This window comes from Lutjanus erythropterus, chromosome 24, assembly GCF_056507025.1.
Source record: "Lutjanus erythropterus isolate fLutEry1 chromosome 24, fLutEry1.hap2, whole genome shotgun sequence".
NCBI classification, from domain to species: Eukaryota; Metazoa; Chordata; class Actinopteri; order Lutjaniformes; family Lutjanidae; genus Lutjanus; species Lutjanus erythropterus.
The window spans coordinates 17,724,570-17,740,700 of record NC_139340.1 but is presented as its reverse complement, the minus strand read 5'-3'; the positions used below and the strand labels follow the sequence as shown (position 1 = coordinate 17,740,700).

Sequence of the window (16,131 nt, the reverse complement as noted above, 5' to 3'; positions counted from 1 at the left end):
GCAGAATTTGACTATTTAAACTGCAGTACTGATTTGTGAACACAAGGGACTTTAAGGTTTGATTTTAAAAATAAAAGACTCATCACTTTCCATTTTTATGAAACTGCAAAATCTGTTTTAATAGGAAAAGAGGCAAAAACCAGAACAAGTATAAAACAGTTGTCCGAAGCAGCAGCAGTGCCTGATTGGTTGGTGTCAGTCAGTTTTTGGCACATGGTGCACATTCCCACACAGCTGACATAGTGTTTACAAAAAGAGGTCTTCAGCACACTGTCTATATGTTACAATAAAAAGCAGCCTACAGTATGCTCTATAAAAGTACAGTACAGCTGTGAATACACACACTTATCGTCTGCTCTAAAGCATAAATAACATGATTTCAAATGAAAAAACAAAAAATACAAACATGTTCCCTTTGGTAGATCAAGGCTAACACGGCTAACATTTTCAGTGTCAGTGCAGCTGTTCTTCCCTGCTGAAGGATGCCACATTCAGAGAGGACACACACACACACACCTCAACTACTGCCCAGACACACACAAACAAAAAACAGCACATAATGCAACCTGACAGCCCTTAATAGTGCAAACCAGCCAGCAGCAGCAGGAGACGAACAGAAAGATTGATGCTGTAAATACAGAAATACACTGCAGGAGTAATGTGTGTGTTTCTTTTCAATCCTCAGATTTCACCGAGGATGTCTGCAGATTAGAAGGTGACCAAAGAGGTTCAGGAAAATAACAAACACTGGCCTTGAAGAAATAGACATTAAGCTGCTAAACGCTGTTACAACCTGAGCAGCTGGACATCTCTGAGCGAGGACACACGGTGGAGACAGTAAACCTGTTCACACAGTCACATCCAGAGCCAATGAATCACAAATCTGACCTTCATCTGATACAAATCCAAAAGACTGCAGCCTTAAAGGAGCAGCCTGATATTTTGAGAAAAGTTTGCATTACTCAGAGTCAAATAAAAAAATCTATATCAGTTTCATATTGATAGTAGCCATCTCCAGGATAACTGAGACTTATTTCTGTACTTCCAGCACTCAGATGTGGTGAAAAGTTTGACATTGTAACCGGTACAACCCAGTCTGATTTATTGTTCACAAACTAGTTCATATATTTCCACAGCAATGGCAGCTTGTCAACTTCCAGTACTTCGCCGGATTTTTTCATATGAATATACAATGTGTTAATAAGACTGTGAGGTGTTTGGGGACTGATGTCTTTCTCTTTTGGTGAAGACAGGCTGGGCAATAGAATATGTGGTGGAGCTGTGAATGACCTCCCTGATCTGTATCAACCAGCTCCATCTGCTGGTGAAGACTGCGAGCTGCAGCTAAAAGCTCAACAACAGCTACTGAGTTAAAAATATTCCATCAAACTAGATTAAACATGTCCTGGATGTGTAGTGGTCACTCTGAGTTTGGCAGCAAATGATTATTTCTCAAAATATCAGCTCGAGGATCAGAGAGTCCTCCTCCCTGTCGGTCTCCTGTCAGTGGAGGCTGACCATCTGTGTCTCTACGAGTCATGGTACAGGTGGATGGTGCTGGCCACAGCCTGCTTGTATCTGAGCTCCGCCTGGATGCTGCTGCTGTAGTCGAGGCAGCTGCTGTCGCTCAGCTCCTCCGCTGTGTCTCCGAAGCCGTGGTAGTGTCCGTAATGCAGGAAGTCCCCACAGTCCGCTCCCATCAGCCCCCACCAGGCCGGCCGGTGGGACACGCAGCTGCTGGGGCTGCCGCTCAGGTGCAGAGAACCACACATGTCGGCGACGGAGTGCTGCTGAGCGGGCACTGCTGCCTGCTGATTGGCCGCAGGGGAGGACGGTGAGGAGAGGCTTTTGGGTGGCTCAGGGTCGTCCTGGTTGGCGTAAGGCGGCGTGTGGTGATGGCCATTAGTGCTGGCTTTGGTCTCATCTGCTGTTTGAAAAGCAACGTTTGAAAATTCATGTCTTCAGAAGCACATGATGTAACATTGAACTTTTTTCACATGCTTTGTTTTACAGCTTGTGTCCCACCTGAGCTGAGCTCCTGTGCAGACTCTGTGTTCATGCTCTCCACCTCCTCACCTCCACCGCTCTGCATCTGCACCGACACATCTGCAGCAGGACACAGTGACAGTGAGACAGAAATCACAGCATATATGTTTCCATAGTGTGACACCGGTCTGTAAGGTATCCTATTACAGCTGCACCAATTAATTAATTAATCAAATTAAATTAATCACCAAATATTTTCAGAATTGATTAGTCTGTGTGAGTAGTTTTCTGGTTTTAGCTTCTTAAATGTGAATATTTTCTGGTTTCTTTACAGACAGTAAACTGAATATCTTTGAGTTGTGGACAAAACAAGACATTTGAGGACATCATCTTGGACTTCTGGAAACACTGATTGACATTTTTCAGCACTTTCCAACATTCTGACATATGTTGTTTTACATTTTATTTTATTTTTATTTTTAATGCACCATCAAAGCTGTAGATGCATTGAAGCTAATATTTTTTTTTGTCTATTGCAGATTTGGGAGCATTTATATACCATCATTATGGCTCCTTTAAAAACACTGTGTGTCTTACTGTCAGCTCTCCTGGCTTTCTTCATCTGTCCAGCGTCCAAAGCATTCAGCAGCCTTTTTCTGCTGAGCAGCTCCTGACCACATGGTGCACTGTTTCCATTCTGGACTCCACTGAGCTGCAGCAGGTGCTTCTGGGATTTGGAGATGAGATGGAAACAGTCGAGGAAGCCATGAGTGTGGGCCAGGTCTGCTGCTGTCTGCCCACTGGCGTTCCTTAAACTGGACAAGAAGAGGACAGGGTGAGACAAACAACTCAAACAGTCTGACTGCATCTTTTCTCATCACTGACTGGCTCGGGGTTTACACACATCACATAAAAGCCTGACAGGAAGAGGAGTTTAAGGTTGCAGGAAGAGATCATCATGACTCAGAGAATCAAATGAAACGTCATCATCAGACAGCTGACAATACAACAGCATGTCCTATATTTGTCCTGGTCTTGACAATCTCCCTCTGCAACACATTCATTCTGAATCAACAACAGAAGATCTATTATGAACAATAAACTACATTTCAGATTTAACACAGTCCTGTTCACTGTAATGTTAGTCAGATAATCCTAGATTTACCTCAGTGACATCAAATGAAACTAGGCTCTGAAATAATCATATTTATCTCCCTCAATATCAAACAAGATGAAAAAGAGAAACCAAAACAAGTTTCCTTTTTAATGTAGAACAACATCAAGTTCAGGCGTGTCCAGTAAGCTCAAGTGATTTTTATAGGCCAATACCGATATCAATATTTAGGGATAAAAAAAATAAAAATAAAAATCATATATCAATGTATTGACAATTAGGGTTGGGTGATTGGACAAATATATCAGCTACCAGCGATTGGTCATCATACAGGGTGTGTAGAGCGAGAATATTTTCACATCTGTGAAACACTGTGAATTAAGGGTTTAGTTTGACCAAACCAGAGCTGGTGATTGTTGAAACAGTGGGAAGACAAACAAGGATGGTTTTGGTGAGTTTTAACATTATTTTGTTGAGGAGTTAATAAGGCAATTAAAGTTGTCTTAGAAAGAAAAACACTTGAATTTAGTGGGTGATTGGTTGTATTTTCCTATTTAATAAGGAAAATGGGTGTAAGAGTATTTACTTTCTTGACATTTTGTGAGTTTATTCTGTTTATTTATTTGACTTACCATATGTAAATTATTGAGCTTGCTGCTCAGAAACATCTCCCAGGTGAAACTCCAGGACACACACACACACACACACACACACACACACACACACACACACACACACACACACACACACACACACACACTCCTGTGCAAATAAAACTGCAATCGCTGGTTGCTGGGCTGACAGTGGCTGGTTGGAAAATTTAACATATCACCCAATCCTACTGGCAATATTCATTGTTTTTTAAACAAAATTTTTCATTTCTTTGGCTAATACACACAACACCCATATATGTGTGACAAGAAGACTCACAGTACATGATATGCATCAGTTCTGACCCTAACAGTAGCTATGTTTTTGAGGAGAATCCTGACTTAATAAGGGAGAACAAAGGTCTAAAGTGGGATTTAGTTATTGCCGTTAAGTGTGATATGGTTCTTAGCTAATGAAATCTTGACCAGCAGAGGCTAAAGTGTTGTTCTTCTGTTCTATGTTCTTCTGTTGCATAAACCTTCAGTTCTTGGTGTGATTATTCGCTCTTTATGAAAAGCTGAAACGAGACTCCATTCTTTCTATTTTCTGTTGATATTCTAAGCTGGCGTGCTTTCTGCTATGATATATCTGTAAGCTACTATCTAACAAGCTAATACTGGCCATGAGATCAGCCCAGGCAATTTACTGATCAGGCTCGATTTGGCGTTACATCTCTCTTCACCTTGGGATCAGTACGAGTACAAAAGGTCAGTCAAATCATTATATTTTCTTCATCTCCTGACATGCTTTGACTCTTTCCCTCCTCTACAGCACAACAACCCTCCGACTGGCTCATGGGGTGTGTCCATTAAGCTCACTTTGTTAGCACAGTGTCTAAGATAAAAACAGTTAGTTGTCAGCTAAGCATGCAGGTCTACACATGACTATCATCATCAGTGCTTTCTTAGCATTGAAACCAATCACTGCAGGAAATACCTCGGCAGTCTGAACATCTGTAAGATGCTCGCTGATTGAAGCACACGTGGCAGATTCTGCATTGCCTATTTGGACTGCTCCCTCTTTCTGGGATTACTCAAGAAAATCGTGTTCAAATTCAACAGCTGCAAAACATCAGAACGAGCAGGGTGTCTTTACATCATATAGCATCTGATCCAAGGTCAACATGTAACATGTTAGAAACAATCAAACAGAGTCAAATTAAAGGTAACAGGTTCTACAGGTTTCTACACACCCTCCTCACTGTGGCTGACTGTGAAATTCTCCAAGGCTGAAAAGCTCATGATGCATATTTACTGACACTGACAAATCACTTCATTTCTCAATAAATTCGATACAATACAAATTGTGCTGAAAAATACTTTGCTGATTATACTTTTCATTTCGATTTAATTAATTTTAATTCAGTGTTTTTAAAGATAGCTCCAACTCCAAATGAATACATTCAGTAGGGATGCCCTGATCATGTTTTTAAGTCACTGATTGCGGATTGTCTATGAGTCATATTGGTCGACATTGATCTTTTTTTTTTTGTTTTGTTTTGCATGGAGGCGCTGGCATGCAAGGAAGAAAATCTTCAGAAATTTTAGGCAATGTAGTGATATACAAATCATGTGAAAGTGGCATCAAATCAGCTGAGAACTGATGCTAGTTTGTGTCATCAATCATTTTTTGATATTGGTAACTAGAAAGCATTAATCCCAATCTGTTGTTGGCATGTTTTTACTGAATATCAGCTAATAATAATCAGCGTTCAATCAATCAGGGCATCCTAACATCCAACTTGTGAATTTTACTTACACTGTTAGATCATGTTCTCTAGTTTTATATGAGAAATAACTTTCCATAATACATGTTCAATGAGACCAGTTTGTAACACAGTTATACAACTATAGATTTCTTATACATATTAGAAATGTACATGAATTCAATACATTTAAATATCTGTTTAATATTTGTCAGTGTTCCACACGTAAATACAAACACATGAGCTTTTCTTCTTTTGCATAATGTCAAAACTCTCATTGACTATCTCTGTCATACCACATACAACAACAGTTTTTACTTGTGCAGCTGCTGAAGAAAATGCAATACACAAACAACCAGAGCTGAAATGATTAGTCAATTAATTGATTGGTCGATTGAAAGAAAATTAGTTACCAAGCATTGTGAAAATTCATTAATTGTTTGAGTCATTTTGTAAGCCAAGAAAAAAACAAAAACAAAGTGAGTATCTTCTGCTTTTCTTCGTCATTGTTAGATGGAAAAAAGACATTTGAAAATGAGCATTTTTTCAATAATTGGCAGATTAGTTGATCATGAAAATAATTGTTAGTTAAAGCCCTACCAATGAAATTTCTTTACGTCTACTTTAAATCAGCTGATTTGGAAGAGAACAGCCAAGGAAGACAGAATAAAGACCTGTTTACTCCTGTCATCATGTCACACTGTGTGAGAGATCTAACACAGTCTGTGTCAGACCTATTTTGAGGCGTGTCTCATTGTGTGATAAAAGTCTGTAAAGTCTGTAATGGCTAAAATATACAAGAAGAGACATGTCATCAGCTCCCATCATCCACCTGCTCTGCTCCCTGAAACAACTGTGTTTTCAGCTTGGGTAAGCCTACTAAAAATAAGTGTTTGACTCCTTTAACATTGCCAGTAGACGAGTTTGCCTTTCTGTTTTTTTTCTCACGCCAGAAAACAAAGTTAGCAAACCAAATACAGCAGTATGGAGGCCAGTGACAATTTTATAGAGGTTACTTGTTTTATCTTTAACTTTAGTCAGAGCTGGAGCCCATACAATACTACTGCAGACTGGGTGTGAATAATGATTGTACCCTTTCCCACTGAAGACAAAAGCCAGATGTTAATGGGGGTTTTTGTCCAGTGTAAAGGGGACATGAAAGTAATACAGCATGGCCTGTTCCCTCCCAAACAGCTGATGTGACAATATCAATACACTGATATTTAAAAACAGGAGAAAAGCTTCTACAATGTGAGGACGTATGTCCGCATTTAAAGAAATACATTAGAAATGGTGTCCAAACCCAGGTGGTTGTTCCCTTTAGACTTCTGATCAAACTATACAGAGCACACAGAGTGGGAAGCTGTGACCAAACCTGCTGAGTAGATTTGGCCTAAGTGACTTTAAGAGGACTGGAGCTGAGAGAAGTGTAGCTGCTGCTGTGATTCACACTCAGCATGACAGAGGTCAGACTGCAGGATACTTACTGTGGTTTAGCACCTGCTATCAACAGGACCTGGATACACTCCAAGCTACCTGAGCGAGCTGCCTTGTGGATGGGAGCCTCTCCTACGAAGTCCTGAAGACACAAGACAGGTAATAATGAAGGCTGTTACTAACATAACACTACATATTTGAGCATGTGTGCAGGCTCTGAAAAGGAGCACTGCTGGACACTCTCAGGTATACTCTCTCCTCAATCTAACATTACAATAACTGATAGAGTTTGTCCAGTGTGTCATGAGTCAGTTGGCGTGCAGATATAAATTCTGTTCCAGGTCCATGAAGAGCAAAGACAAAATATATTCTTGGCGACATCTAATGTACACAGTTGGTATTACATTCATGTTTATCCCCTGCTTATCACTGCACCATCACTCCAAGTGCTGGAAGGTAACAAAATATATTTATTCGAGTACAGTATATTCTGTGAGGTTAAATTACTGATTTTGCCTATGGAGTTTTGTCAGTTTGGAGAGAGCAATATTTGTCCTATTTATTTGTAGTTTCCCATCAGAAAAGGCTACACTTCAACTGATATTGATTTTTTAGGCACCTAAAACACATTTTGCTGCTGACCCTGTCCACAGAAGTACATTGCTTAGCTTCCTACACTGGCACTACCACTGACCATGGATCAGGAACCAAACTGCCTCTTTAAGTATAATTTCCAGGTACTTATACATCATTATTTCTGCTACTTTATATGTCTATTTAATTACATTTAGGAGGGAAATCTAGTATTACAGCAACTTTAATGAAGTCTCTCAGACTGTCCATTCTTACTTTGAAATAATATGGGAAAAAATAACTATATTATATTCTGAAATATATCTTTTGATCAAATTAAATTCTGCCAAAGACAGGGAATTAGATGTAGCAGGGATTGTGAGTGATGTTGCCCTGGAAAAGAACCAAAAGACCAAGTTTACCCCCACCTCTCAAATTTTCACATATTAGACTAACATCGATCCATTCACACTTGTGTTTACCAGATATTCAATAACCCTGATTCAGATATGACACATTGTTCCATGTGGCTCCACTGCTGCTGGGTGGCGTTGGAGGACTGACCTGCCTGTTGACGTCGGCTCCAGCCTGAGTCAGCCACACCACACAGTGAGGATGTCCTCCAAACGCTGCGGTATGCGTCGGCGTCTGGTTGAAGCGGCTGGTCACAGCGTTCACCTCACAGCCCATCTGCACCAAGCACACCACACACTCCAGCTGTGTGCAGGGAAACACAGAACACAGGCTATTAACAAGACTGTTGAAAACATCTGTAAAAAAAAAAAAAAAAAAAAAAAAAAAAACAGAATCAAATGGATCCTCATACATCAGGAGGCTCATGTCAGTGAACTGCTGAATAATCCTGACTGGAGCCTCCTGGTGTGGACTCATTCATCTTAACTTTAGGAAATCTTTCACATCCCTGTTTGAATATCAAATGAGCCTGAATAGGGTTAAGAGATGCTAAAACAGACAAGCACAAAGAAAGCTTTGTTTTTATTGAAACAAGCTTTAGCTCAGTGCTTCAAAAATAGGAGTCTATGGCACTCATCATAACATCTTTTTATTTACTACAGAAGGCTTTATAGTTTAACAAATATTCTCATTTTAAAATCAAAAATAGATTTATAGATTACATTCTAATCTCATAACTAAACTAAACTAAACTAAACTAAAATTGGCCCCTTGGCATGTTACTTGACTTATTGTGCTTCCGTAACTCAGAACAAAACTCTGACTGTTTCTAATATGAATTATGATCTCTGCACAGTGTTAAAATAAGATGCTGTAAGGAGAATAGCATGAAGTGAGCCTGGTTACAGTATCTCATCATAAACAGACCTTTTCCTGTTTTGTTAGAGCTGTTTTGGCGCCTGAATGACCATTGGCTGCATTACAACCAATGAAAAGGCTGCAACCCGCAACTTTATTTTTTTTCGACAAGGACAACTTTATTGTACATGTACAAAAAAAAATATATAACTGTATTATTACCATAGACTTGTTATACTGAAAAGAAAAACGGCAGATTTTACTAACACATTTGTTCTATGTAATATCAACCTTTAAAATCATTAGTTGCTTCTGTCCGCCGCCATGTTATGAGTGAAAAGTATCATGAGAACAATTAGCGAAGCAGTGATTCAAGTTTACTGTACATACATTAACTACTTTATCATAACGTTGTACTGTAAGTTCTGCAGGATGAATGTATGAATTCACAAATAAACGAACATCCCTAACACAGTTTTAACGGTATGTTTTTGCTAACTTGAGTGGCTAAATCTCTTCACGTTAATCTAGCTAACGTTAGTAACTTAATCCCTACCTGTCCGTGGTGAGCAGCCCAGTGTATGGGGGTCCAGCCGTAACAGGAGTCCTCCACGGTGAGGGGAGCCCGGTCAGAGAGCTGCTGTAGCAGCGGGACCAGCGCTCCGACGTCTCCATCCCGGCAGGCTCGGTGGATGGGGAACCGGCTGATAAACACCTCATCACTGGACAGGTCTAGTTCTACTCCCGCAGACATGGGTGAACAGTGAGAGAGGGACGTTGAACTGTTTCTCACAGCTTCCTCACAGAAGACTTAAAAAAAAAAGGTTCAAACACAAAGGAAGAGGAGCTTCTCTGCCCGGCTGGAGAAGCAAAAAACCCGGACTGGATTCTGGCAGTGGGACTCAGTACTCGCTAAACACCGGTCAGGAATCAAACCGCCGCTGTGCCCCCTACAGGCCGGAGGGAAGCTTTGCCATTACACTTACAGGTAAGAACCACTGTGTATCTAACGGTAATTATCTTTGAAAATATTTAATACTTCAATGCTTTCTCTCGCATTTAACATTTCTTTAATAACTGTGCTATAATTACTGATTAGAAGAACACAGATGTACTAATCAAACAATGCAATCAATGCCACAGGAGAAGAACAGCAGAAGAAGACATTAAACAGACCGACAAACAAGATGTCAGCCTTACATGACGGGAAATCTCTAGCTCTTAGTCATGGAGGAAAGGTAAAGGCCTCATGTTCTTGACCGATTTATCATCAATTATTATTAATCAAAGGTAGAAGCATTTGAACAGTTTTGGTTCTATTCCAACACATGGGGTGGAAGTAACCAGCGTTAATTACAAATAATTTTTAAGTTTTTTGGGTACTTGTACTTTTCTGAGTAGATTTTCAACTCAGTACTTTTACTTTACGTAAGTATGCATCGCAAGATATAATCTACTCAGTTACTTTTAAAATCAATGGATCATGGAAGCAATGGATCAAAAAACTCATGGTTCGGATTGTATCACAGGTTTGAGTCACGGATCGGATCATTTTTCGGATCAGCAAAAAAGAAAAAAGTGGTGGGATTAGGGTTAAATTATTTTAAAAATGCACTTGTCTTTGATCTTTGTCTGTAATTATCACCATAGGTATGTAATGTAATAATAATGATATAGTAATGATAATGGTAATAATATTAAAAACTTCAAACTTATACAGTGCTGTACTATGTATGTACTATACATATATTAGATCATTATACACTGTACAGTATGATACACAACTAAGCTCTGTAGTCTAAGTATATATGTCTATGCCTGTGACTATTATTGAGGCCTGCCTGCCACTTTTAAAGGGATAGTTCACCCATAAATTAAAGTCATTCAGTCATTGTATACTCACCCTCATTCCGATTGAAGGTCAGGTTTAGTTTAGATTGGATATGTATTACAGATGTCTGTGTGCATTAAGGTATATCTGTTGTCTCTCAGGATGGTTTTGTCAGAGTAAGGAAGAGAGATCTGGAGAGGTTAACCACAGAAGTGATGCAGCTGAGGGAGTTCCTGCCCACAGTTCTCAACGGGAACCTGAGTGAAATGCTGCACAAAGCTCGAGCAGCTCACACAGGTATGATCACGTAACCTTGAGGCAGCACATACTTTTAATACGGTGGATGCTGTGTCCATATTCACAAAGGATCTTATCTTACCACTAGTAGACGCTTCACTGTGTTGCAACGGCTGACATCATGTTTAATGAATGAACTTAGTTACTATGTTTACAGTGACTGGTTGATAACATGAACTTTATTGATCCCACACTGGGGGATATTCACATGTTACAGCAGCTTATTATTCATGCAGCTCTCAAAACATTACATTTTAACATTTTAACTGTTTGTGAGTTAATGCTGTGTTGTCATTGTTCATTTGAAGAGTGTTTGTTGTAACATACATGTAAATATGACAGTTAAAAGATAAAGTGATAAAGGGCAGTGAAAGCTTCTGAAAGAAGAACTGATGAGTAGGTACAGAGAGACTACAGTGTTTTAAGCTTTTCAGTATTTTAGATTCTGTGATTTAGGTTGAATTTGATCAACAGTTAGTTCCATACTACAATAAGGAAAATAATGTAACACATAAGATGAGACAATTATTATTAATCCATTATATGACACAGGAATTTCCAAATATTATTGTTGGTTTTTGCTGTTACTTTTATGAAAAGCATGTTAGCATTAGCATGTTACCTTGGCTGGAGAATCACTATCATTAACCTCCAACGTACCCAGACCTACAGCTTTTTTTACACATCTCCTAGAATGCAGAGCAAATACAATTTACAGCATATAGATATTACTTGACCTGGATAACTATGAACCCACAAATCTGTGTGTGTGTGTAGTAAAGGAGCACCTTATGCATGAGCAGGAGCAGTTGCGACAGGAGTGTCTGCACCTTCAGGCCCGACTGGATGCAGTACAGACTGAGTGTCAGAAAGAGAGAGAGGTGAGGAAGGTCCTGCTGGAGATACTGTGTGTGAGGCCTGTAAACTAGACTCGTAGTCCTTTACACAGCAGTAAAAAAAAACATTTTTCAGTCTTCTACTGCCCCAGAGCCATTCAGATAGTTTGTCCTTTTTTAATGATCTCTGTCATGCATATAACAGCTGTATATAGCACCGTGGTGTTTTCTGCTGTGTGCAGGAGAAGCTCCTGTTATGTGAGCAGCTGTGGCAGAGTGGAGCAGAGCTGCAGCAGCAGGCAGACTTCTGCTCTGGTCTGGGATCTGTAGCCTGCAGTCTACTGTGGAGCAGCTCCGCCAAGGAGCAAACAGTCACACAGTGGCTGGCTGATGTGAGTCGTCTGCACAAGTGTTTGTGTGTGTATGTTATTTTCAGTTCAGTGACAGTCATGCTAAATTTTATAGGGTTTCCACCAGTCCTTAAAAAGAATTTTAAGCCTTAAAATGTCTGCGATCACAGCAGGTCTTAAAATGTAATTGAGTTGCAAAGTTACTTTACTTTTATAAAGTTGTATTAACCTCAGTCTTGCTTTTAAATGTATTTTTGTTTACAAAAAGTATTGATCACTACAACAACTACAACATGGAACCAGTAACCACTAATGCAAACGTGTAGCCTATTATCTAATATGGGAAAGTGCAAGTTCAGCAAGATCGGGCTCAAGAACAGCACATTTAGTGCTTGTTTGAAGCCTGTTGAAAATAATGAATTGGAAGCTTTGCTGCAGATTAAACTTGTCATGAATGGCCTTCATGATGGTCTTAAAAAGTCTCAGTTTAACTTGTTGACACCTGCAGAAACTCTGTTGTAAACTCTCAGAGTGTCATATTAGACAGAGTGATCATTTTATCTGACAGCTGATCAGTGAGGTTGTATCGTACATTCTATGTGTGTGTGTGTGTGTGTGTGTGTGTGTGGCAGGGGAAGCTGCAGTCCTTCCTGACTTTAGCTGCTCAGACTCTGGAGAGCTTTGTCAGGTCTCTGGATGAGGAGGTGAAAAGTCAAGCTGAAGATCACAACTCCCAGGAGCACCAGTTTGTCCTGGCTTTGGCTGGAACCATTACGAGTGAGTTCACGGCTTCTGTGTAGCAACACTTTGATTTATTCACACACACTTTGAAAATGTCATTTTTAATTAGGGCTGAACAATTTTGAAAAAGTGGGATTATATTGACAGATATTGTGGTTGCAATGTGATTTATGATATTAGAGACATTAAAGAGTATATTCTGTACATCAGTAGGTTTTATGCCAGTGATCTTCACCTTTTCAACACAAAACTGCAGGCTCACATTACTGTGACCAAATCAAACAAGTTAAACTGTATCAGTGGTAAATTCCTCCTGCAGGACCTGAATGCAACAGAAACTGAAAATGTGCCAGTGGCCCACAGAATCCCCCAATCACCTACTCTGTCTTTATTTTGCATTACTCAGACATAGCAGCAGTAACATGCGGGCGGGACTTCCTGTTGAGCTCGGCTCATGTCTTGCTGGACACTCTGATTACGCTTCTGGAGCTGATGAAGCCTGGTGTCTTCCCCAGACTCAAAGTGTACATGGAGCGGTGGTAGCATACACAACACAAACCACTGGGAGTTTCACTGTTGGCTTGAACATGGCCTGAAATAGAAAAAAAATATTATTTACACACATATACCTCAAAAATAGCTCAAAGATTAGTACTCACTGACTAGTTTGTTCACTTTTTTCTTGTCTGTTGCTGGTTCAGGCTGTTGTGTTTAGTTCAAAACACAGCTAGCCTATACAGGCCCTGTGCAGGAGGTTGACAGCTCAGCAGCTGACTATTTACAACAGTTAGCACAGAATGATTGTTTTTGTGATTTTTAATACACTTTAAACGAGGAAATCACATACTAAACAACTCTGTCAAGTCAAGGAGGGATGATCACAGTGACCAATAACTCACTCAGGATTAGCCCTCATGATGAATGTGAGTGTTGATGGACTTGAAAAAATCTGACCTTAATGAAAAGCCTGATCTCTAAGAGTTAAAACTTACTAACTGTATTTGCAACAGTATTCAACGCAAGAGCTCATCTAACTAGAATAAAAGAACATGATCACTGTTGCACATCTGAACTTACAGATTGAGTCAGACAGGTTATGTCTGGATGTGAGCAGCAGGTGTCAGTGTTGTGTTTCTGCAGTTGTTCACAGTAGTGTTTGAGTAAAACTGACTCTTTGCTGCAGGTTGATGCTGATGGCTCTGTATAATGTCAGCATCAGTGTTAAAGGACTCAAGTACATCAGTGAGAACCCAGGACTCCTGCCTCTGATCTGGACTCTGCTGGACGGTAAGTAGACTATAGAACCAATCACAGTAACCTCCAGGTAGAAAACCCGTGTCACATACATACAGTTTAATGACAGTAACACGTTGAAAGTTTTTTTATGATCTTATTTCAATGTGTATGCATCAAATTCATCTAAAATGCATGTTTGATCCAGCAGCAGTCAGTCCGACGATGTTAGAGAAACTGACAACAGAAATAAACAAATTTAATTTGATTTCTCCACATCAGTGAAGTGACTGTTTGGGTGACATTCAGTGATTCGGTCTGTTAGGAAACACATCAGTGTCATTTAGAACAAATCAATGTTACCTAGTTCTGTACAGTACATTTAGGCTTCCTCAGCCAGTCAAAGGTCATGAACTGACTATACATAAATAGTATGTGCGACTTGTTGTGAGTCTTGTTTCAAGTTGCAATTCAGTCACAAACTCAAGTCCCCATTTCTGGTTTGTAAACAGGTAGCGTGGCTAGCACACTAACAGTGTTGTTGATTGTACAGCTTTTTATCAAACATTTTGCTGTCATTAACCTCAATCAGTGTATGTGCCATTGACTGTATATTGAAATAGACAAAATGACAGCTCCCCTAAAGTGAAGCCAAAGCATCTGGATCGATATGGAAGAAGTGGAGTCCAGTGTGTGAACTCAATACAGACAAGCAGCATCCCTCCTTCTCTGCAGCTTGGATTATTTCAGATGCAGTCATAAAACAAGAATATAAACAGACAGTATTATGTAATATGAATGACTGTGTCAAAAGTCTGACTGAGGCTGTGTGAAAATGATCCTGCAGACTCCTGGGAGTAAATCTGTTTTGTTTGAGAGAATATATCATGTCTCAGAATGCATGTGCATGTCAGTTAGCTGTGTTTTTTAATCTAACCTGCAGCAGGACGGATGTGACTGCTGCCTTGTTTCCTTCTACACCTATAAAAGTGGGATTATGCTACATGAGGATTCACTGAATTTAACATATCACAATTCACATTGTTCCTTTGGATGGAAATCTGACAGACTATGTTCCTGTGCAGGTGTCAGCCTCCACATGACCTTTGATTTCTCTATTTGTCCAACAGATGGAGACTGGGAGGTGTGTCTCCACTCTCTGCGTCTCCTGCAGTCTGTGTTGTTGTTGGAGGAGGAGGTGCTGCTCCAGCTGGGCCCCTCTCTGCTGGATCCAGACCTGCAGGCTCGTGTCAGCCGGCTCACCTCCACCTTGCATCCTAGCCTGAGACTGGCTGCCCAGCAGACCCTGGAGGACCTGCAGGCCCTCCAACAGGTACCACACTCTCAGTATATGTTGAACACTGTAGCACCTCCAACCAAAAGTCAAAGCAAAGAAAAGCTTTGGATCATTCACCAGACAACTTACTTTAGCAGTTATGTAGTGTTTCTGTAGTGGTGAAAAACGTACATATACATATTAGCAGTTTGAATTAAACTAAAGCTCCCTCCTTTGTCTGCAGAAAATATTACACCAAACTCCATGACATTTACTGCCACTAGACAACTTCACTGATAAACTTTAATCCTTCTGCTCTGATCACCTGCCAGCTCTGAGTGCAGCCACCAGCACTCACTCCTGTTTGCTCAGCCTCACTCACACTGCTGTGACCACATTATTTTCTAAACTACCGTAGGTGTGATTTGACAAATCCTGCTGGTATGTGGTTATGTGTTTTCAGGGTCAGCGATGCAAACAGAGCAGCCTCTAATGTGGATTCAATAACTCCAGCTCAGTTCTCCTCCTGCGTTGACTTCCCTTCATGTTTATGTTTGTGCTGTTATTAGCAATTTGTTCGCATAGTGAGGAAAAGTTCAACTTCTATAGTAAGGGACAGCCTTTTATATCTGAAGTTTTTTAACTTGCACTGTTCACTGTTGATTCCTCCGATTTGTTAACAATTACATCTTAATGTTAATGTTTGTTACCTACTTAATGTGAATATATTAATATAATGTTTGGATGAGACACATTAAAGGTGATGTTTGCACTCCCTCTTTCTGTTTTGATAGAAACAAAGCATGACAGTTTTAACTGATCAAAATAG

At 40.0% G+C, this 16,131-nt stretch overlaps 2 protein-coding genes across 3 annotated transcripts; one reads left to right on the top strand and one right to left on the bottom strand.

Annotated features, from left to right (window-relative positions):
- Nucleotides 1-92: 92 nt before the first annotated feature.
- Nucleotides 93-9,593, bottom strand: ankrd10a (ankyrin repeat domain 10a). 2 transcript variants are annotated; one of them, XM_084713867.1, is made up of 6 exons: nucleotides 9,295-9,593; nucleotides 8,031-8,183; nucleotides 6,944-7,035; nucleotides 2,584-2,801; nucleotides 2,026-2,106; nucleotides 93-1,927 (listed from the first exon to the last, which is right to left on the bottom strand). In XM_084713867.1, exons 1-6 carry the CDS (start codon nucleotides 9,490-9,492, stop codon nucleotides 1,530-1,532), a joined length of 1,140 nt encoding a protein of 379 aa, XP_084569993.1. In that variant the 5' UTR covers nucleotides 9,493-9,593; the 3' UTR covers nucleotides 93-1,529. The 2 variants fall into 2 exon arrangements, with proteins under 2 accessions (XP_084569993.1, XP_084569994.1); XM_084713868.1 differs by having other exon boundaries at nucleotides 93-1,924; nucleotides 9,295-9,592.
- A 1,142-nt stretch (nucleotides 9,594-10,735) lies between these two features.
- On the top strand, nucleotides 10,736-15,896 carry hsf2bp (heat shock transcription factor 2 binding protein). Its single transcript, XM_084713490.1, has 8 exons — nucleotides 10,736-10,866; nucleotides 11,644-11,747; nucleotides 11,945-12,094; nucleotides 12,685-12,829; nucleotides 13,200-13,317; nucleotides 13,977-14,080; nucleotides 15,157-15,359; nucleotides 15,766-15,896. The coding sequence occupies exons 1-8, from the start codon at nucleotides 10,785-10,787 to the stop codon at nucleotides 15,793-15,795; spliced, it is 936 nt and encodes a 311-aa protein (XP_084569616.1). The 5' UTR covers nucleotides 10,736-10,784; the 3' UTR covers nucleotides 15,796-15,896.
- The last annotated feature ends 235 nt before the right edge of the window (nucleotides 15,897-16,131 follow it).

Excerpts from the sequence above, each read along its gene's own strand:
- ankrd10a (XM_084713867.1), bottom strand. The coding sequence starts at position 9,492 with ATGTCTGCGGGAGTAGAACTAGACCTGTCCAGTGATGAGGTGTTTATC. Across the intron at positions 2,802-6,943 it reads ATAGCAGGTGCTAAACCACA|TTTAAGGAACGCCAGTGGGC; the intron begins GTAAGTATCCTG and ends CTTCTTGTCCAG. Across the intron at positions 1,928-2,025 it reads TGCACAGGAGCTCAGCTCAG|CAGATGAGACCAAAGCCAGC; the intron begins GTGGGACACAAG and ends CTTTTCAAACAG.
- hsf2bp (XM_084713490.1), top strand. The coding sequence starts at position 10,785 with ATGCAGCTGAGGGAGTTCCTGCCCACAGTTCTCAACGGGAACCTGAGT. Across the intron at positions 10,867-11,643 it reads AGCTCGAGCAGCTCACACAG|TAAAGGAGCACCTTATGCAT; the intron begins GTATGATCACGT and ends GTGTGTGTGTAG. Across the intron at positions 12,830-13,199 it reads TTTGGCTGGAACCATTACGA|ACATAGCAGCAGTAACATGC; the intron begins GTGAGTTCACGG and ends TGCATTACTCAG.